The following is a 23,724-nucleotide window of genomic DNA, read 5'->3' on the forward strand; positions in this document are numbered from 1 at the left end:
TCGAACTATACACATTGGATAGTAGCCTACACGTCTGCTTTGTTGATCAACGGACCTAATGGATCATTCGTCCTCAATAATCACACAAGCAACGAGAGATGAGGAAGATAGTTCGAATCGGCGCGAGAAAGGTGAGTTTGGAAAACTTTTCATGTGTTCTGTCTGCTGCGCATGACAAGGTTTATGGACCCAAGACAGCGGCGTTGGCCGTCAGTGTAAATAATAAACATCAAAAATGTATTCATTAAGTATCAACTGATTGTCTCCGTAATTGAAAGCTACAATCGCTTATTATGATAACGTTATCTCAAGAATACAGTTGTGATATCCTAGTAGGCCTAAGTAAACCCCTGAGGTGCAACCAGCTCTGCATTCAGAGTCATAGCCTATTTCGCTTATACTAAAATAATATGCGACGTTTATACTATCTTGCTGTTAATAATGCAAGTAGGAAATCAATTGTTGTGAGTGTGTAAAAGGGGGCGTGGTTCAGTCTCTAGCCTTGTTTGACAGTTCTCTCTTTTCTAAAGGCCTTTTCCCACTTATCAACTGGGCTAATAGTTATAGGCAGGGCTAAAAGAACATGCATTATACAGAGACAACATTCAATAATATGTGGGACAATATACATTGTTGTTTTCTGCAATAAACACAGCTTTGGTCCATATCTCCAATATCCCTGGTAGGCTACGTAGATGAGACTGACAGGAAAACTCCATATCCACTCATTATAATGCTAAATACGAAGGGCAATTCAACTTTTAATAATTTGCCCTTCATGAAAACATAACTCCCATCAAAGATTGACTGAGAACATGGATTGACTGAGCATGTAAACATTGTATATCTTCTGATTCTCACTCAAAATACACACATTTATGAAGTACATCTCTCAGAAGAGTCTTCTTGTCTGTACTTGCAAAGATGGCATTTCATTTTAATTTCAGTGTTACTCAAGTATAGCCTCATGTTAAAGGCTAATTTAGTTTGAATAGTTGTCACTTTTGATTGAATTAATTCAGAGCACTATTACAGTATATTCACCATTCTACTGTAGTATTTATAGATGATTCACTCATGATACTGATAGATTGCTAGACGACGGAGAGTATTGTAAATTGCCAGTTTGGGAACCTTTAAATGTCTAGCTGAGTACCTAGGACTGGAATGAGGAACTGATTAACACTGATAAGATACTGTAAGGACAAGCGATTACGATAAGAATTCCAATGTACCTGTATCCGTACTTGTTACACATGGCAAATAAACTTTCTATTCTATACTGAATACCACATCTCCTGCTCAAATAGGAATATTGAACCTAATACACACACACACACACACACACACACACATACACACACACCCACACACACACACACATAGAGTTATGTGTTAGCGCTAGTGAGTCCCTACTCTTGTTCTTGAGGTGGTTGTCTTGGACCCTGCCTAGTAGCCTACTCCTGCAGTTCATTCAACTCATAACTTAATCACCAATGTTATTGATATGATAATTTCAATGTGTTTGGCTGCCATTGCAGTGAACTGATTCTGTTCACGCTGCATTGCTGAATTTGATCTGGAGGTGGCAGTATTGTCCAAGAAGCTAACATTAGCTCACTTTTCCCTGCTCTTGGATTACTTCCTCATGGCCAAGGGTCACAGGCCCAAGAAGATGTGTGAGTTCCATGAGAGAAGCGGCCAGTGAGAGAAAACGGGGGGTTTTACTGGATCCTTTACTATTCTCCACTGGGTATAAAGAGGTGTAGGCCTACTTTTGGTTGTAGTCAATAATACAATCAAATACAATTTAATACAACTACAGGACCTCAAGGCTCTTAGCCACATGGCAGGTGACAGACATAAATACACATGTGAATGAGTCGCAACACACTGCACACAACACACACACACACACACATATGCAACTGTGGTCGCCGGTGAAATTTATCCTCTGCATTTCTCCCGTCCAAGCTGTCCTCCCCCAGGGGCAGCCAGAAGCAGCAGCTAGCCTCATTAATGGCGCCCGGGGACCAAGTCCAAGTGCTCAGTCCAAGTCCTGGTCAGGGACCGCACTGAAGAGCATCTGTTCTTCTGCATTTTTTTCATATTGGGGTTCTATGTGGAGGGAACCCGAGTGAGCACGGGGACAACATGCACAGAAAGGTCTGGAGATACTGTAGCCCAAGGGAATCGAACCCAGGACCTTCTGGTTGTAAGGCAATGGTGTAACGCAATGAGCCACCATGTCACCCAAATCATTAGATTTCCAAAGTGCATGGAACTATCTGTTTATGTTTATGTCTTTGTTTACATCTCAGCACAAATGCTATTCCTGAAGGCTTCATTAATGCTCTTTGATGGACTTGACTTACTGTAGGCCCATTCTCTTTCAAACCTTTATTTATACCCGTAGAGCAATTGAGATTTCCCTCATAAAAACTTTACACATCCATATCATAAGACAACATGTAATTGAGTTAAATCCCATGAACAAACTTATCCACCCCATCTCCATTACCACTACCCTAAACCCGCTAGCCCACTAGCTCGGGAGGGTGAGAAACAAGTTGTCGAATTGTAGCAGTGGATCATGTGTCCAAGTGGAAAGGCCTCTATGTCTGGATGGGAATAGAAGCGCGAGTGCTCCTGAAACACACCCAGATCAGACTACTAAACTCTATGGGCTAAAACATGCTGACCTGTCATGGGGCCGTGCTGCCCCTTGGAAAAGCTGTGACCTCATTACCAGGGGGAGATGATGTGTGAGCAACGAGATAGAGGGGTCAGCCTGCGTGTGCCCGGCTGGCATAACTTCAATGCACCTGAGAGCCACCACTTTCCGTCCAACCAAAGACTAACGAACCACCAGGTGATAGAATTTGTTTGCGATTCAATCCCTCGTCCCGCTATTCAACTCAGCAATTCAAGGTTGAAGTTATACCCCAATAGCTAGATTACATTATACTTGATTATACTTATTTATTATTTGCGTACAGTATTATTTGCCGAGGCAGAAATTTGTTTTGCATCATAATGCTCTGTAAGTGTTAAAGGTATACTGTAGGTGTTTGTAGGTTAAAGACAGTCTCAGAATGACATCATTAGAAGCATTATTTTGACATACTGCTTACAACTGTCAAAAAGTTCAGAATTTTAGATCTCCTATGCTCGCTTAAGATCTACTGTAAAAGCAGAGAACTACTTGAAATGTTGAATTAATCTTGAAAACTCAGCTTTACAGTATAACTTTGGCTGGTTTAGATAAGCAGTTACAAAACAAACAGACTAGTTTGTTTTTTTGGCACCAGGAAGTGCCATGTAATTACTAGCCTATATTATGTAATTTTTTCTGCTCCTCTTATATGGCTGGATTTACAGATGGGCATACACTTTTAATACTCAAATGTACTACACAAAAATGTCCTTCTGCATTTAATACTGACACAAAAAGGTTTTGTTTGCGAGTCCGTTTATGGCCTGGTGTGAGTGAACTATATATACACAGACTCCCATCATTAACTACTGTCAGCGACTGCCTTGCGTTCTATTTCAAGAATTCTGATTTGTAATATCAGAAGAGCTAACGTGGAGGGCAGCGTGACACCTTCACTGCCCGGCTCACCTGCCCTGCTCCTTCACGTTCGCACACAAACCTTTCAACTTCTACCAAGACAAGTATGCCCAACAAGCATGCCCTGAGTATTATGATTCACCAAGACATGCTCAGCAGGCCCAATGGGTCACTTATATGTTTGTAAGTGTCTGAGTCAGATTTGAGATAGATTTGTTTGGTGGTGTCTGAGGATAAGATACATGTAGATTTGTAAACATCGAGCCTCTACATTTCATGCATTTTTCCATGCAATTTGACCAGATTTTGGGTGAGATTATTATTTAATGGATTTTTCAATTCAATAAAGTAAACATTTATAGCCTATATTCTTTTCTGTTTCAATTTTCATTATACTCAACCCCTTTTTCTAGACAATGCATCAGATGTGGTTTTAGAGGTAAATACTTAAGTAAACATCATGCCACCAAGCTGCATATGGTTATTTCCCTCGCACCAGGCTCAAGACCAGAGGTGACAGAGCCTTTGAGTCTGTGGCACCCAGACTGTAGAACGCTCTTCCTCAGGACTGGAGAGCTACAGCCTCCGTGGATATTTTTAAGAAGCAGCTAAAGACGCTTCTGTTTGGACAGGCGTTTGTTGAATTAATTTGACTGCATGTTTGTAACTGTTGTCCTGTTTCCTGTTTAATTTTGTTGATTCTTTGTATGCATTAGCACTTTGTCACAGAGAGTCCTCTCAAATGAGAGTCCTCCCCCTGTTCCAAAATGTTTCCTGTGTTTGAAATAGGCATGACATTTAACTTAACATACTGAAATGCCCAAAATGACAGTAGGTTATTACTCACACACTTACTGGCATTTCAGTATGTTAAGTTAAATGTCATGGCTATTTGAAACACAGGAAACATTTTGTAAATACATTTTTAAATTCTGATATTTTAAATTGATTTTAGATCAGTATGTCAGTATCTCAGAATTAAAGAGAGGTAATGTTCATGACTTGGCAATATTCAGTCAAGTCTATAGGCCTAATGTAATGTCAATAGGCCTCAATGTAGGCCTAAATGCTGTAGTTTTGCACACTAGCACCCTAAATGTCACCCATGGACCCTTCAACCACGTAACAGGTTGAGAGTGGATTCTGAGAGAGGCATGCTAATCTGTCATGGTGACAGCACCTCATCCATCCTCTCTGAGCTACGCTGATTTGTCATGGATTTTCTTCTTGTAAAGACTATCTCTCAACACTCTGTTAACGGGGCGCTTTCTCCAAAGCATGTGTGCCAAGGAGCCATACAGTAGCTACAATATTTAATCTTAAAGACTATTACTAGATCGAGACCATCTGACAAGAGTAATCTATTTACTTTGGGCGTACATCCAAAGCTAGCTACAGTTTTTCCTGTCTTGTTGAAAATGTCAAAATAATGCATTTAATACAACAGCTTTTTTATTTGTGCGTCCGTGGCTCTGGGGGAATGAGTTCTTCATAAATATTTGTTCGAAAAATCTATTATTTATTTTTTATTATTCATTGCACTGTAGGATTGAAACTCCCACTATGAAGAGCACCGTACAGATACCGTGCCTGATAGGCCTGGATTACACTACTGCGTTTGTTCATGGCTACTTTTTGAATGGGGAAAACGATCCGTGACTACACGCAACATTGCACATAAAGATCTGTTCCTGTAACACATCTGGAACATACACCTTCTGTATACGTAACATATCCACTACTTTGCTTCATTTTCCTCCCTGTATTTAGACTGGGCTATTTTTATCACATAAATAAACGTCCACCACCAGACTGTTATGCAACCATTAACCCCTTCATGCACCCAATAAATAACCTGTGAGGTAATTTGAGGACAATTACTATTGCAAAGGTATGGATATAAATTTGCGTTTCCCTCTCTCTCTCTCTCTCTTTCTCTCTCTCTCTCTTCTCTCAGGTGCCCATGCAGTGTGTTTGTCGAAGAAACCCCGCAAACGAGGCATCTTCCACAGTCTCTTCTGCTGTCTTTGTCACAAAGAGACAGAGCAGCTCCCTGTCAACAACAATGCCCCTCTATTGGTGGAAGAAAATGGGACTCTATCAAAAGTAAGCTGTCTCAATCTTCAGATCTCTCACTCTTGTAATCACACGTTCCCTTCCTCAGTGGGCATTTAGCAGCATGAACGAGAGCCACATGATCTTCCCCACATGTTTCCTTTCATGTTTACGAGCGTATCTCTCACAGCCTGAAAAATACTGCAGTCCACCCTTAAGAGTAAATGCACCTATAAATCAAACAAGTTCTGACTGAATCACTAGATGTACGCAAAAAAAAGTACATACAGTTGTCATTGTATTGGCAGAGAGAACATGCTTCACATCATGTACAGATAAACTACCTCATATTCAAACTACGTCATATTATTTGTACAAATGACATAGCTACCCATGACACTTCTGAACACATTATTAAAAAACAACACAGCAACCGACGACTCGGGCTCAGATGAGCGAGACGTTCTCAAGTGTCAGGTTCAGATTCGTGTCTTACTTCAGCTTTTTATAGTGATTCGATATTCCAGGAGTTATTTCTCACGTCTCCCGAAGCCCCCAAAATAAATTGCTAGGTCTCTGGGAGAGGGGGCCAAGTGACTGCCAGTCTTAGTGTTGGCTGTGACCTCCTGTCATGTCAACGTGTGCGTTGCTGCTCCAGTCCCAGGCAGGCTGTGGCCTCGCTGACTCCCCCCACCAGCACCCATTCCCAGCTGGGCTCCCTGAAGTCAACCAGCCCACCGGACTCTAGAGATTCTGTGGAGAGTCTCTCACAGAATTCTTGCAGCAGTTCAAAAGCTCTGAAAACTCCAGGCCCATTGGAAAGAAAGGCCACTCTATATATATATACCTGGAGACATCTGAGCCAAATACAGTCTCCGGACAAGAGGGGACATCTGCCAAAGGCATGCCTGCTGAACACTGCAACGTGTCTGCGCCGAGAGAAGTCATGGATTTGACCAAGCCCGCCGAGCAAAGTGCCGAACTCTGCAAAATGCCAGACCCATGTAAAGCCACTCTGGACTATACTGAACATCAACATGTCTATGAAGGAATTGAACCGACTGTGCACTCTGTTGAACAATACAACATGAATGGAGAACTCGCAAAAGAGATTGAACCCTCTTTACAATGTAATGGACACACTGCGGGTTTTGAACGGTGCATGACTCAACCCTGTGAGGATACTATAACACCTTGCCAGGACCCTAATCCTAGCATGTCTGCAAGGTTAAGTGAATCTGATGTATGCACTCAGCGCTCGGAGAGTGTTGAGCTCAACAAGTCTTCTGAGCACTGTGATAATCGTGATCTAGTTTGTGACTGTGGCCAGAACTGTGAACAATGTACCGCTCACCTCCAGTCATCTGAACAATGCAAGCCTCCTGATCCACACAGTGAGTCACTTGAGCCAGACAAACTTTTTTTGGAGCAAGACACAAACAAATCTGATTTCAAACCTCACTTGTCTGAATTTTCTGAATCCATCAATGTGTTTGAGTGCACTCCTCAGTTGAACAGAAACGCATTGTTACCTGATGACTATTTGATGGACTTGGATCTCACAGATCAGCAAATTGGAATCGGCGAGTTTGCTGAGCCTCTTGTTAAGCAGTCCTTAATGGGATTGGATCATCTGAATTCTTATTTGAATTTGCCCTCTGAATGCTTTGCTGAACAAGTTCCCAATGAATGTATCCACGTGTCTGAAGAAAGTGAATATAGCAAAGAAACTCAACCTGCAGAAGAAGAAATCAGTCATGATGCCAGTGAATACGAAACACCGTCACAGCACTGTGAGCTGTCAGGGAAGAACAATATCTATGAGCAGAGCGAAACAAGTCAAGAGTATGAATATTCTGAGCGTTGCGAGTCTTGTGAAAACTGTGCTGATCAAAATGAACACACAGATGTCACATACCTTGACCACAGCACTACATTTTGTACTGAGGAGGACCAGTCCTCTGAATGCTCCTCTGCTGAAAATGAGTCCTCTGAATTCTCCTCTACTGAAAACGAGTCATCTGAATCCTCCTCTACCGAAACGGAGTCCTCTGAATCCTCCTCTACTGAAAATGACTCCTCTGAATCCTCCTCTACTGAAAATGAGTCATCTGAATCCTCCTCTACTGAAAACGAGTCCTCTGAATACTCCTCCACTGAAAACGACTCCTCAGAATGCTACTCCACTGAATATGATTCCTATGAATGCTCCTTCATTGAAACAAAATCGTTCGATACTTGTATCAAAGACACCTCAGCACCCTGTTCTGACTCAGGAGAATCAGACAAAGGAGGATTCAGTGATGAGCAAACTCAATGGGACTCTTTTGAAGAGGATGATTCAGTGGACTGCAACAAAAACAATGCTGATCTAGGAAAAGAATCTTGTTCGGAAGCTGCTATTATTGAGATTTTCTTTGACCTCTTTGATAGAGAAGAAACCTACGGTCACTCTGTTGTTCAAAGAAAACCCTATGTATCCTGTTTTGAAGGTGGAGATGTTCATGACCTATATATTGAACAATCCAAGCTTGAGACAAAGAAAACCCATGTCAAAGATTCATGTAAGAATGAAGAGACAACCAATGAAGATGCTTATGATACCTCTGCTAAGAATAAAAAACCCTCTATTGACGAAGACGTGTATGAGGTATCTGAAGTCTGTGAACCTCATGTTATGGAATCAGGTCATGGATCCTTGACTTCTGTTGCCAAGAATGATGAACTCGAGGCCGAGGTCCAGAAAGAATTAACCAATGAAGCCATCACCGGCAAGGTAGCTGAGGAATCAGAGGAAGGATTACAGGAGATTACGGAGGATGCTGAGGGCCAGCTTTATGAAGCCACTGAAGAAAAGGCTGTTGATGCAGAGGCCCTTGAACTCTGTGTCGACGATGAGCCTGACGAAATCGCCCTCACGGAAGACGATGAGCCTGACGAAATCGCCCTCACGGAAGACGAGTATCTCGTAGCGGAGCCTTTTGCAGAGCTAAATATGGATCAGCAATGTGTTCAATATGACATTAACGACACCTACAATGGATTAAACCATGAAATAACAGAGGACAATGTGTACAAAGAGGAAGAAATGACTGAATCCTATAATGAGGAAGATGATTTGAATACATGTTCAGAAAGAGAACCCCATTGGTCATACATGTATGACGCCTCCACTGGATTAAACCAGGAAATAACAGAAGACAGTGAGTATGAAGAGGAAGACATTACTGAATCTTATAATGAGGAAGATTATTTGAATACATGTTCAGAAAGAGAACCCTATTGGTCATACAGAGAAACTGGAGAGCCCTATGAGCCATGGGTTGAAGACTACTACGCATATGAAATTAAAGCATGGCAACCCTGCGATAAACGAGAGGTTTGTAAACCCTGTGTGAAAGAAAGGATATTTTACACTCAAGACAAAGATAATTATTCTGATGGAAGAGATGAGGAGAGTAACTCTTATGATACTGTGTTAGACCAGGAGGAGAGCAAATCAACCACATTTGAAATCACTGAAGTTGTTGAATTGAACGGAGAGTTTGGTGACCATACAGAATCTTCCACACCGTCCATTGAGATCAAGATACATGAGAAAAATGAAGTATACTGTCAAAACCCTGAGACGGAGACTGACGAGACATCTGAGAAAACAGCTCTTGGTGAGATTGAACACAGTGAAGTTTCAGTGGACACCGAGCCATCCAGACAGTCTGAACAAAGTGAACAGGATGAGAACGAAGAGATGCGGGAATTCTTTAAGATGGCCGATGAAAACAAGGCGTCTGAACAAAGCGAGGATTCTGAGGGAGAGGAATCCGAAGAGGAGGCTCCAGAGAGCTGTGAATGTGTGTACTGCATACCACCTCTAGAGCAGGTATTATGAGGTCTTGACATCAGTGCCTTCAGTGCTCTGGTTTAGTTGTGAAATTAAGCACATTTTGATGTTGCATGTTGCATGGTGTGACATCAAACTCACAGAAGTGAAATGCACTGTAGTGTTATAATAAGTAGTTCTACCATTGTGAAGAGAACACCTAGTATTTCCTATTGGCCTGTTGTTGGCTATGGATCAAATTTGCAGCAACAGTGGAAGATATGGCTAAACATAAGGCTTTTACTGCTTGGCAGACAGGCCGCTATTCATGTCAACCTTTAAAAGATATGATCTACCATCCTCCTGACCTGGTAATTTACTCATCTGGGACAAACATATTTGGATTGTGTCATGTTATAGACTGGGCCTCCTATTTGGTCATGAGTGGGAGAGTCAATGACACTGACCACTTGTTGAGGGAAGGGATAGCTTACTGTATGGTCAGCCGGAGTACTACGGCCCCCTGGGAGTTCACAGGGATATTTACTAGTTCCGTCAACAGAACAACAGCTGCTGGAATAGAGCTTGCTCATGCCCCCTCATGGACACTGTTCTCCACAGCCCAATTATCTCAGCCTCATAAACGGCCTCAAACACATTGGCAATGTGTGTCCTCTCACTACGAATTCAAACTGGAATTCAAACGGTAATTTGCAAAATAGTGCGCTGGAGATAGGACAATACCTGTTGTTTTTGCCATTTTTTCATCTTTTCTTGTGTCTTGATATATATTGTCTTGTGTGTCTTGTATACATACTTCAAAGTAATTAATTCAATTCAATTCTTCAAAGGAATGTTCTCATTGTAAGTATTTTTTTAACCTTGACTCCTCATTGACAATGTCTTCACCTTTTGTTTTCAGGTTCCGGCTAAACCGCTGCTCCCACAAATCAAGTCAAAAGATTCAGGGAAGATCTGTGTGGTCATTGATCTGGATGAAACATTAGTACACAGTTCATTCAAGGTAAGCTAGTCAGTGTGACCCACTTTCCCACCACAAAGGCTAACTCAGAACACTTACTATTCTGCTACACACATACAGGAACATATTAATATAGTAATTAGAATTATTGATTCTTGTCTTTCTAATTTCATACTAAATGTTATACATTTATCAAAGTAATCAAAAGAGTATTGAAGGTTTTCCACTTTTGCAGAAAGCTGATTAAAGGTAGCAGTTTGCAGTTCTGTCAAATATTTAAGACTAGAATGTTGGCAGCTTTCAGAAGTTCTTGGCGATCCCATGTTTTCGAATTGCATAGTATTCCCTGTGGTCATGTCCACTTGGGCAAGTGGTCCTATCGGGTCACAGTCTGTCTTAGAAGATGTCACGAGATATGGTCACACGTGTAAACAAGGTCAGGACACCAGCCACAGGGCTGTTGGACATTAGAAAATGTGTCTATGTAGAATTTGAGCATGACAGTGTTGTTTGCTAGACATTTATCTCTGATATCTTATTTCATATTAGCACATTTTGTGTTCTCTATGTGTTTTGAGCCATTTTGACCCATATGTGGTACATTCTAGAATCAGTTGATTTTAATAATACATGGTTATTACTGACAAAAGGGCTTTTACTGACAAAAATGTACATCTTCGATATGAACAGTTAATATTAAGATGACCCCCAGATATTCAGTGGAATACAATTTAATATAGGAGTCTTTTACTGGGCTACTGTTTCAATACAATGTCGGGGAAGTGCATTTAACAACATAAAGGATTAGAATAATTTATTGGCCAGTGACTCTTCTTTGCCATGGAACCATTGTCCCCGTCAGCCACTTTACTGACCTGAGTTCAGTTATTACTGTATGTATCATGGTCGTAGAGCGGTGAAGGCCAATAAGGAGAAACTGTCATCAAAAAAAGCTGTTGAAACCCAGAGATATTTCAAATGTACTTCTTTCGTTACGTTTCGTTCATTCATTAATGCACTCTTTTGAGATATATATAAATACTTAAGAAGATGTGTATATATATAACATTCAATACATCATGTGATTTGCGTAGCCGTTTTAGTTTTGAGCTTTTTGGATTGTCTAGAATGGAATTCAATTTGTGAATAGTCAATTATTTTTTGTATGCTATAACTGATGGACACATATGAATGCAAATAAGGCCAGCCATTGACAACATTTCTAAGAGGTACACAGAGTCATAGAGTTCACTCACACACTCCTACAGTATTATTTAACATATTCAATAATACTGTAGAAGTTTTTAAAGCGCTCTATAAATAAAGTTGAGTTGAGATTATGAATTTAGACATGCCTTTTATAGCAGCAACGTGACTAACATTCACATTTAAGAGACATTTTAACTAGAGGAGATACCTTAGTTAATCATGTGCTTTATGAGTGTTGTCAAATACAGTTATCTTATATTTCAATGGATGAGGACCCAAAAGGAGCCATATTATTTACACGTGGCTATTTTGGAAATGGCTGAGTGTGCATCTTTATTTTGGCTAGACACAAGTACACATGTTTAATTACTTAATTGTTACCATTAAGAAGTTAACATTTTCCCTCTTCAAGCTAGATTTAAATGAATTATGTTTGTGTTTCTCTCTCTCTTTTTCTCTCTCTCCTTCTTTCTCTCTCTCTCCCTCTCTCTCTCTCCTCAACAGCCGGTAAACAATGCTGATTTTATCATTCCAGTGGAAATCGATGGAACAGTTCACCAGGTGAACATGACATGTTTAAATCCCAGATCTCACACATTCTCATTGGTTTGCACCACATTGATAGACAGCATAGTTGAAGCGAGAGTAACATGAAGAGAATTACCAAATGTATTCTCAGTACCACTAATAGTGCCACATTTTATGGGAGTACAGTATGTTAGCAAATTGGATTCCAATTTTACTTTTTCTGTGCTGACTTCTCCGGCCCGCGCTAACGTGCTAAACTAGCTACCTGACAGTGCAGCGGCCTTCTCTGCTGATGGGTCTGAGCAGCAGGAGGCTATTTCAGTGGCGTGACGAAACGAGAAAACCATGGCTGCCTTCTCAGAAATCACTGGCCATCAATCTCAGACCGTAGCACATATGTCTAGTTCAGAGGAGAGGGGTATGGCCGAGCGTTGCTATATGAGTCTTTAAACAGTAACTACAACCATTCCCTGAAGACAGAAGACTCTTGTCATTGTTGTTGTTGTTGTTGTTCTCAGGGCTTGGGTCTGTTTCAAGTAATCCAGGATAGGCTTGTTAAAATGGGGGAAAGCCTATTCCGGATAACTTGGCTCAGAAACAAGGCCGCAAGCATCGTGGTGCACATTAAAAAAAAGTTTGGATTTAATCTTGACATTAAGATTGTGGAAATGTCACGTGGGATTGAGACAGTAAAGCATTCAAGGTGTTATTTTGATATGAATGAACCTGTTTGTGTCTTGAACTCCTCGTCCCATCCACATAACATAATACTGTAGTGCTTTTATTGGCTTAGGAGGTTGAGGGCGGCTGTGGCTCAGGAGGTAGAGCGGGTCGCCCAATGGTCGTAGGCTCGAATCCCGGCTCCTCCTATCCACATGTTGAAATGTCCTTGAGCAAGACCTGAACCTCAAAATGCTCCCAATGAGCACGCTAGCGCCTTGCATGGCCGCTGCTACCATTGGTGTGTGTATGTGTGTGTGATTGGGTGAATGAGAGGCCTTCATTGTAAAGCGCTTTGGATAAGCGCTGTATAAGTGCAGTCCATTTAAATATACAAATAAAGCATTGATTGATTGATTGATTTATCATTTACCCGGTAGGTACTGAAGACGGTGCTCAGTAGTAGATTACATAACTAGCTTTACAAACGGTAGCCGCAGGACTGTATATTTTGTGTTTGTATAGATAATAATATAGTAGTTTTAGTTTTATTCATAGTGGGAAATTGCACAAATGTGTCTTACAATGTTGAGGAGTAAATGCGTTTGTCTCATGTGTCCTTCCCTAGGTGTATGTGTTGAAGCGACCCCATGTCGATGAGTTTCTCAAGAGGATGGGCGAGCTGTTTGAATGTGTCCTATTTACTGCCAGCTTATCTAAGGTGAGATCATCAGTCCAAGTGCCGCTGTAGCTGTTGATTGACAACAGACAACATCAAAGGTTGACAGGCTGGAACAGTTGTAAACAGTTGCTCAACCACTATGCGAAAAGAAATGTAACACCTATTTTCAGGATGTTATGTTTAGAATCCCTGGAAAGTTAACTCCATTTTTCACTCTTGTTTATTCACACACCTGCCGGAATTAAATATACACCCTTAAATAAATAACCAAACAAACAGACACACAATGACATACATACACACACACACACACACACACACACACACACACACACACACACACACACACACACACACACACAAAGCATAGAACACAGTTTCATAGAATTCCATGGGCATACACAAACACACACACAAACAAATTGCCACATACTGTATCTGTGATATATTAGTCCTACGTCTCTCGTCCTAGTCTACGTATGTAATGTATTATATTGCATTTCGTGTTCTGGCAGTATGCAGATCCCGTGTCTGACCTGCTGGATAAATGGGGCGCCTTCCGGAGTCGTCTCTTCCGGGAGTCTTGCGTGTTCCACCAGGGGAACTATGTGAAAGACCTGAGTCGTCTGGGCAGAGACCTCAACAAGGTCATCATCCTGGACAACTCTCCAGCCTCCTACATCTTCCACCCTGACAACGCTGTAAGTTCTCGCCTCTTCACTCATTTTTGCCATCTACCCAATTGATAAATTGATATTATAATAGTTTATATATATATATAATACATTAATAATAATGATAATAATTTGTTTTATTTAGAAAGCACTTTTCATTGTTCACAACAATCATAACAAGGAGAATAGTAACAAAGACAAAATAATATATGAAACATATACATATTACATATACAAAGGTGTTCTGTCTTTAGCCTAGTCTTAAGAGCCCAGAGTCTGCGGCATCCATTCCTCAGTAGCCTGTAAATACCCCAGTGTGATTCCTCAGTAGCCTGTTAATACCCCGGTGTGATTTCCACCCCCTGTTAATACCCAGGTGTGATTTCCACCCCCTGTTAATACCCCGGTGTGATTTCCACCCCGTCTTTTCCCTCCTTAGGTGCCGGTAGCCTCCTGGTTTGACGACATGGCCGACACAGAGCTCCTCGACCTCATCCCCTTCTTCGAGAACTTAAGCAAAGTGGACGACATCTATGATATTCTCAAGCAGCAGAGGACTACAAGCTAACGGGCAACAAATCAAATCAAACAAATCACCAGCGACTTTGACCAAGGGGCCATGGAGGCTGGTGGGCACAGGCTCCACACCGCTTCCCACTACAAGGACCATCTAGTGTCTTGGTCAGTGTCACCTATCCAGTTCCACTCAAATAATTTGTGACAGAGAGGACATTCAGTATGGCACAAAGATGGATCTGTAAGTTACTGCTCAATGACGGAAAAAAAAATTATATATATATTAGAAATTATATATTGTGGAAAATGATCTCTCTCTGTCTCACTCCCTCTCTATAGATAGATATATAGACAGACAGACAAACAGACAGATAGATAGATAGATAGATAGATAGATCATATTCTACACTTAGTATGCTATTCTCCCCCCCCCCCCCCACACACACACTCACAAAGCGTTGGCCTTATCACAGAAAGTCCTGTCACAGTAAACACCTTGTCAATCAATCAGTCAATTAATTAATCAATCAATCAATCAGAGGTATTTACTAAATCAATCTTGTGTAAGTTTGTTTTTCAACCATTTTACTTTTTTTCACATCTACATATCTTATCAACTGGAATGTACTACAGACTCACAGAAAGCCGTAATCTTGATCGATCAATCACTTACCCAGTGTATTACAATCTTACCAAGCAGAGTGGCATGTCTTGGATAGGCTGCAAAGAGGATTGGAGGTTAATCGTTGAAAGAGCAGATAACTACCTAGGCATCCAGTGTTCTCTGGGAAATATGACAATGGACTGAATTAACCTTTAAACGCTGACCTGAAGGACTGACCTGCAAGTGCCAATATGAATGTGGTGAGATTATTTTTGTACACATTTTCAGGATCTTGAGCATTTTTTAAATGTTTTTAACAATTCTATGTTATGTGGAAAGATGCCACATTTTTGTTTTTAGATTAACTTATTATAGGCAATCTTATAATTGTTAACAGCTTGTAATTGTTAGAGATATCCTAGAGAAGTTTGTGACATTTGGTTTAAATAAGCACAATACAGTATGTTTTCCCCTTCTTACAGTAGTAGAAATGTGATATACGTACCTTTGCAAGTCATGTGTATTGGTCAATGATCCTATATAGCTATTTTCATTGGTAAGACCTGCCACAGACCCTGTAGCCCAAATAGATTATTGGCACAGTGTGTGTGTGTGTGTGTGTGTGTGTGTGTGTGTGTGTGTGTGTGTGTGCGCGCATGCGTGAGTGTGTGAACATATGTCTACAGGATGCGACCGTGCCAGTGTATTTGCATTAACAGAAATACAAAATGTTGAGTTACTTTGACAATATTCATCTTTTAATTTTAAGAAAGAACATGTTGTAAACCCTTTTTACAGTAATATTTTCTTTTTCTTTTTTTTACTGTATGCAATATGAGTATTAACATTGACACTCAAGTAAAGAAACTGGCTAAAACTAGTTTTTGAGTGAATAATTGCTGCTTATCATTTACATAATTGAAACTAGAAACTGTATTTGAACATTGCAACAATAAAGCATGTTTTATTGGAAGAGGTCATATTTCACTACAATGGATGATGCATACACTGATATTGAGTACAATGTGGGGGTGTTGGAATCAAGCAAAATGAAAAATAATGGAATATGGAACTGACATCACTTCACTTGAAAACATTGAATTCCTCATTGAATCCAGTATGTACAGTATTTATTTGTTAGCTCAGCTCAACTCATTTCTACTGTATAAACTACTATGCATTAATCGAGCAAGACCATCAATATAAGTACAGTTCAGTCTACTGTCTTCCTAAATTAACCCATTTTGGCCCAATGTATTTACATTACAAGCCCCATATTGCTAGACAGAACCCTTCTTCACAGTACCTTGAATTTCTGTCTTCAAAAAACAAACTCAAAATGTAAAAAACAGCATCTATACAATGGACAACAGATGATAATTACACATGGAACTATTATTACTTTTGACTTAGCTAACTGACAACTGGATAGAGCAAAAATATGTTTGTTTCTTAACAGGTTAACTAACTCTGAAGTAAACTATACTTGAATAACTTACAGTACATGTAACAAAGTATATTATGGAGCCTTCAAGAGGGCGAAAATCTGGGGCCAAATCCCAAACTGAAATATACAATGTGTCCTTTTAATTATTAGATTAACATTACTGGGATTTGCATGGTGTTTGTTTAATAAATATCAGCTACTATATAATAATAATAATAATAATAATAATAATAATAATAATAATAGTAATATTAAAAGCCAAATCCCACTTTACCAGTGAAGTAAACAAAATATTTATGAGATCTGTGTGCAAATTCATGAGCGCTTATCAAGTCCATATGAGACTAAATTTGGATTCAGCCCCCAGTTGGTAATCAATTCCATCCTCCAACTGTACCTTACACTGACTTATGGACAAATAATTACTTTGGTAACACTTTGTTATAGTTGTACATTAGCTATGTATTGTAACTACATACGTAGTAATACTAGTAGTAACAACAATGTAATTACATATGAACTGTGTAAGTACAAGATATTAGGTTTAGCAGTAGAGGTTATATAGATGCTAGTGGAGAGTCCAACCACCTTCTCCATACCGTGTTCCACTTAATTACATTGTAATAACTACAGTATACAACTAAATCACAATAACATGTACTAGCATATCAGTTACAGGCATTGCTGTGCAGTTACATAGTATTCAGTGTGCATGTAAAGTATTACCATTACTTTTATATTACTTTACATTGTAGTCTAGTTTATCAACTGAATAAAACTGGTACACCCTGAATAGAGCAAGTAGGCCCATGGGTATCTGCATAGGAAAACCAAGATACACAACATTTCAATAAGTTACTGTTAAAGATTTGAACACTTTCCTCCCCTTTCAAAGACAATAAGAAAATAGGTTTTTCACCCCCACTATTCCAATATCACATTTTAAATATTAACACAATAGACAATTATCGATCCATCTCATCAAGAGCATTCTGCGTCGCTCAAGGATTACCTATGAAAGTTGAACACAGAAGAAAGGTTTACAAAGGATGACACCAAAACAATGATACATTATCAATAGCAGTTTGAAGACATTTTCGAGCACAATGATCTGAGTGTTGTTTTGTATTTTTGAGCATTGAGAACACAGCATACTGTGTAAAGTAAATCTTGGCAAAGTAACACAACTATTGATTGAATTGCACCCATGCTGACTTGAAAATAATCTAAGCAGTAAAGCATACAATAGTGTAATTGCTACACTCAATGTTCAGTAGACATAATATTTCGGCGTTTCGGAGTTATCTTTTAAATACAAGGTGTGTATGAGGTACTATATGTGTTTGATCATAACATACAACAAGTATGTCAACTTTTGTTTGAAACTTTAGTTTCAACCACATGAATCCACTGGATGAAATTGATACTTTTCATTTTATGAGCCACACTATAAAACGAATAGCAGTACACTATCCTGTCTGTTATTTGCCCTTAAAGTAATCCAAGATAATGTCCCATATTGCTTGACCTAGATATCCATGCCCATGGATCATTAACACCTAAACAACTGAAGTCAAATATGTCTTAACATGTGCAGTCAGAATGCAAGGTCAGACTTGGATTCAACAGTGTTTCATCTGTGGAAAAAAGTGTCGACCCAGCAGAACCAACGGGATGATATAAAAGTAAGAGATTTGTATCGTGTGTCTAATTGTCATAGTTTGTTTTCAACGCAAGCCCATTTGTACGTTTCAAAATACCCCCTGCCTATGCTGGCTTGCGATATCAATATCCTTGACCACAAGCAAGATGATATTTCACTTACTTGTTACAAGAAGTTGGGCACTGCTCTTGGCTTTTCCTGACGTGAACTCCACCAGACCGCTCATGTCCACAGAGGTCTGTCTGAGGGTGAGGCGGTGCGTAGTGCCCATCTTCTCCAGGCGCACCCTCGGGCCCGGCTGCAGGGTCTCTCCGTTAAGGGTCCAAACAGGGGCCTTGGGGACAGGCACAGACACCTCACACTCAAAGCAGGCCTCTTCTGGGGCTGCGACCTTCACATTCTCCAGCTCCCTCACCATCAGCAGAGCCTGGGCTGTGTTAATCAGAGGGGGCGGAGACAGGAGAGGGGAGAGAGGACGTTATAACTCTTTTGACTAATGGTAGAAATGAAAATTACACCTTGGAACCCAGATCAGAGACTGAACTACTGAACCATTTCTACCCAGCCAATCAAATGTTCTTCCATTATCGCAATGTTGTAACTATAAAAAATACCTTATAATTTATTTTACATAAGATGCAAAAAAAGTGCATCTTATGAACAATAAACAACTACTAGTAGTATTAGGCAGGGTATTGTCTGTATGGAAATGAGAGGGTATGATGAGAACCAATAAGGAGACTGGAAAAATGTAATATGTCATACGGGTTACAGTATGTCTCCTAGAACTGCTGGTGTCTCCTACAAGCAAACCAGTGACTGACAATCATATCATATTAATTGATAATACTTAATGTTGAGAAATATGAGTAAATGTAAGCAATACTGTATATATGAGAGTTTTGTGTTGATTTGTATGAATCACCATTTAATCAAAAGCAATACTGCTGTTATCAGTAGTCTCCGTGCCCTAGACTTTCCGGCTCCCACACACTAACATGCTGTGAAAAGAAGTGTTGTTGCTGTGTTTCCACTAGATGGCGCTATGGGGCCATGTTCAGGGCTGGGGTCATTTTACTGGCTCATTCATCTTAAGGGGAGACACTACAGTTGAATAGGATTTTTTTTTTTTCCTTTAAAGATATCCTCATCAATTTTTACCAGTTTAATCTTCACATCAAGAGAAATATTTTTTGTATTACACTTTCTCTCTCAAAAAAGTTTAGGTATGCAAATTAGGCAATAACTCAATATGAGTAAATTTGCATATATTTCGATACTTACTATCTAAACAATGGATAAAGTCAGGCTTAAAGTTTTACTTTTGTTTTGACAATATACTAAAAACTAAAATATTTACAGCTGGGTTTGTGAATACAGGCTTATTTTAAGATATTGAAAAAAGACTGCATACAACCATTAAAAATAATGAAATGCAAAAAAAAAGACATGAAATGCAACCTAAAATGAAAAGACAACCAAATATTCATATTTCCATTTGTAAATATTTGCAGAATACATCTGAGAATCAGTATGTAAAGTTTAGTGAATGCACCTGCCCTGAAAGTTGAGATAGCAGGTACCGAGTGACTTCAGATACTGAAAAAACATAATTTTAAGAAAATGGCCGATAAAGATAAACATTATCAATTCATATGCTTATTTCACAGGTACAACAATTTGAAAAATAGCAGCTTTTAATCAAGTCTTGCCATTTCTCTGTTAATGTAGTGATACAGTAGAAGAATATCAAAAAATCTGAAAATTGAAGTTGGGAAGAAAAAACACAATTTTGACTGTAGTGTCTCCCCTTAATCAGAGACAGTGCCGGTCAGAGTTACCCGGATGACTGGAACTACGTGTTAATGGAAGCGTTGCTGAATTACGCAGTTGCTTTGGCGATATTGGCATGTTGAATACGCCATGTTAATCCCAACCTGCTCTCACTGCCTCTTTAGCTGAAGGCACAGTTCCAAAAGTGGTGATCTGCAGCCTGTTTCTTTAGATGCATGCTTTTGTAGTAAAATGTTTGTAGAAAAAACGTTACTGATTAACCAATTAGAATGTTTTCACCTTTTGGATACAGTACTTTATGATAATAGATTTTAGCATAAACAAATGCTGCTTGTAGTTCACATGATATGCGTAGCTACTCGGGTCATAAATGTATTTACTAGACCGACAAAATTATTTATCTGAAAAAAAAGAAGCAAGGTTTGTCTGATTATTTTGAAATTAGATCCTGACTGCAAATGTAAACTATGGTTAACAATGATCAGAGAGATATATTTAGAAAAAGAAAAATATCTAGAAACAAATACACACAGAACTATTGTGATGAATTATAAGTCAGTAATCATTATTAGTCAACAGTACTCCTTAATTAAATGTCTTTAATGTGCTTACCTTCTACTGTCAATTTCGCAGAGCAAGTGTAATCCCCAACCTGCACACTATAGGTGCCCTCATCCTCCAGCGCCAACTGCTGGATGACCAACTTGCGATAGCAGCCTTCACTGCAGATCTCAAAGCGTTCAGAGGGCAGGATGACGTTGCTTCCTTTGTACCAGCGGATACTACAGCGCGGGTTGGACACTGTGCAGTCCATCAGCACCCGGCTCTTCTCCAGGGCTGTCTTGTCCTGGAGAGGTTTTACTATGCTCAGTGGAAGCTCTGGAGGGTATGAAAGGACAGAGATTTAGTGAACCATAGTAATGATAGCGTATACTTTGAAGTATGTTCTGATATTTGGGTATTAACTAATGAGCTATGAATTAGTGATAATCAGATCAATTAGATTGTAACTATTTGATTCATTTAATTAATGTTACCATTTTTTATTGTATCATGTCATTTGAGTAAATCCCTACTAAGGAATGGAAGTTATAGAACAATCAATTATAAATGGCATGACCTTCCACCTCAAGGCAGGCTATGGATTCAGTGTCTTTGGCAACAAACTTGATCTCCCCAGCATCTTCTACTTTCGCGTTGCATATCAGAAGAAAATGCTTGGTCCCTAAATAGAAATGTTAAATGAGTTACCACTGAAACTATTTTGTCATTGAACAGTGTTCTTAGGCTACATTAGATACATTAAATACTATCTGAGACAAGAAGTACAACGCATACTACAAATACTTTAGTTTCATATCTCTCTGTATCAAATTATAGTACGATATCATCAAAGATATTTGAAAGTTTGTGGTTAAAAGATGATCATGATGCACAGATGACCTTCCTGGCGGATCTTGATGGTACTGGTGGGTCGTATCATCTCCCCGTTCTTGAACCATTCCCCTGGCACATCCGCCAAGGAAATCTCACACACAAACACGGCGTTCTGATCCTCTTGGATGTCCACATCCTCTAGGCCTTGCAGCACCACCAGCTCACGCTCTGCCAAAAAATCACACGCAGGTGGTGAAGGAAGCGGTAAGCGGAGGTTTATGAGCAATCTCTACTGCCCTCTAGTGCTGGTGAGCAACGGTATTGGCAACTCCTGATTGGTCTAAATCTCATGCTACGAACAGACACACCACGTATAGCAGCGGCTGCGCTTAGGTTTTATTTGTAGTTTTTGTCCGATTTAAATAAATGATGGATTGTTCACTTGGGGTGGCAGTTGGGTTTTTGAAAATATCCACACATTTAGTAAACTGCTGCCACTGTTTTGACAACATTTATATTAGTATTGCAGTTACAGTTCATAACTCAATCAAACACATGTATTTCTATTTGTATTTTTTATGAAAGCCACACAAACATTAATAGTAGGCTGCATGAATAAATAGCATTTAAGACATTCATAAAGATGTATTGGGCTTAATACATCTTTATAAAGATGTATTAATGTTATCAAAAGCTAGTAAGCTTTTGATAACATTAATAATAGCTTTTTTGAAGTTGTCATAATATTACTGGAAAATTGTAAGAGCTGCCTGTAACATTTGTGCCAGAGCAACATCACTGTAATCCATCTTTGAGTGTTTTTTTTTTAGCCCTCAAGCAGATGGCAGACTTGAGCCACAGAAATGAGGCAAAAAATGTTGGGCAATACTGTATCATGAATAATGAGTAGGCCTACAAATACTTGCTCTTTAAAGTAATACAGGTTACTTTACTATATAATGCTCATATTACTGTCTTTTTATCATATTATTTGAGGCTTGTTACATAGTGTATTTAAAAATTATACAATACAATAACTTTACTAAAAAGTGGTCTTGGTTGTGTAGTCTTGCATAGCCAGACCTACTGTATCTTCACACTTTGTTAACGCTGTGCCAGGCTGGAGAAAGGTCTGACTTAGCCTGGGGCCTATTTGCTTTGCAGTTATGTTTTCCGGTCTAAGCGGATGGTGAACCCCCTGACCAAAAACAGACCTAACCATCAGCGTTGCCAAATGTACGATAATTATCATGTTTGTACAATAGTTTTGCCCTCTGTGCGATCAATAATGCCAAAAATCTCATAATGTACGATAATTTGATAATTTTGTGATACTTAGTCGTAATCAGTTTAGTCATTAATTTCCCCAAGTCCCGACAAGATCAGGATATACTGAACTTCCGCCACGTGGAGGACTGTGTTGTCTTTAAAACGGAAACAGCAGAGGTTTACAGTGGTAGTGTGGTCGGCGAGATAGTTCTGGTTCAAATGTAAAGCTGTGTTTGAAACCGTACACTATTCCCTATATAGTGCACTATATAGTGCATCCGCCATTTTTTTGTAGTGTTCGAATTCTCAGTGGTTAATTTCATTCACTATAGAGTCCACTACAAAATACCCACAATTTGTCAATAAAAAATTTATCGCAAAAACCCCCCCACAATTCATGTTGATTTCTAGTGAACAGAAGATGTACCCTACAATTTCTCCTGTATACCACAATGCAACGCTGTCATGTTTTCCCAAAGGAGAAGAATACGGCAGCTATCGGTGGTTAAAGCAGTTAGCTAACGTTACAAAGATTTCTGTAGCTGTTTTGCTGCTAATGCGAGTTTGAGTTCACCTCCGTTCATGCCTGAGAAACAGAAGTTGAACCAACAGCATCAAAATAATTACAGGAATCATCGTTGTAATGTTAGCAAAGCTAACTGCTTTAGCCACCGACAACAACCAAACCAGTAGAAGGCATAGTTTTACGCTTTGGCTCCCTATTGGGCTGGGAATCAGATCCGTTGCTACTGATTGGGCAGTAATTAACGAATGACAAGCCTTATCCCCAAACCCTACATCTACCCAGACTATGGGCATGCAACTACAAAATGCCCATGTCAGAGTAATATGAAGAACATAAATCAATGA

The 23,724-nt window shown here is 39.6% G+C and overlaps 2 protein-coding genes across 2 annotated transcripts in view; one reads left to right on the forward strand and one right to left on the reverse strand.

The window, feature by feature from the left end:
- Positions 1 to 26: 26 nt before the first annotated feature.
- On the forward strand, positions 27 to 14,752 carry ctdsp1 (CTD (carboxy-terminal domain, RNA polymerase II, polypeptide A) small phosphatase 1; the record flags this gene model as incomplete). Its single annotated transcript, XM_084452219.1, has 7 exons — positions 27 to 131; positions 5,532 to 5,680; positions 10,372 to 10,473; positions 12,145 to 12,201; positions 13,457 to 13,549; positions 14,026 to 14,211; positions 14,624 to 14,752. The coding sequence occupies exons 1-7, from the start codon at positions 59 to 61 to the stop codon at positions 14,750 to 14,752; spliced, it is 789 nt and encodes a 262-aa protein (XP_084308345.1). The 5' UTR covers positions 27 to 58.
- A 2,895-nt stretch (positions 14,753 to 17,647) lies between these two features.
- The window catches only part of obsl1b (obscurin like cytoskeletal adaptor 1b), a gene marked incomplete at its 5' end in the record, with an annotated part of 38,091 nt that continues 32,014 nt past the window's right edge, over positions 17,648 to 23,724 (reverse strand). The window contains 5 exons of the mRNA XM_084452031.1: positions 17,648 to 17,763; positions 18,577 to 18,846; positions 20,821 to 21,087; positions 21,329 to 21,433; positions 21,652 to 21,813. Coding sequence (XP_084308157.1) covers positions 17,753 to 17,763; positions 18,577 to 18,846; positions 20,821 to 21,087; positions 21,329 to 21,433; positions 21,652 to 21,813 — 815 coding nt within the window. The 3' untranslated portion in view covers positions 17,648 to 17,752. The remainder of the gene's footprint in view (positions 17,764 to 18,576; positions 18,847 to 20,820; positions 21,088 to 21,328; positions 21,434 to 21,651; positions 21,814 to 23,724) is intronic.

Source organism: Borostomias antarcticus (assembly GCF_949987555.1).
Source record: "Borostomias antarcticus genome assembly, chromosome: 17".
In the NCBI taxonomy this organism is placed as follows: Eukaryota; Metazoa; Chordata; class Actinopteri; order Stomiiformes; family Stomiidae; genus Borostomias; species Borostomias antarcticus.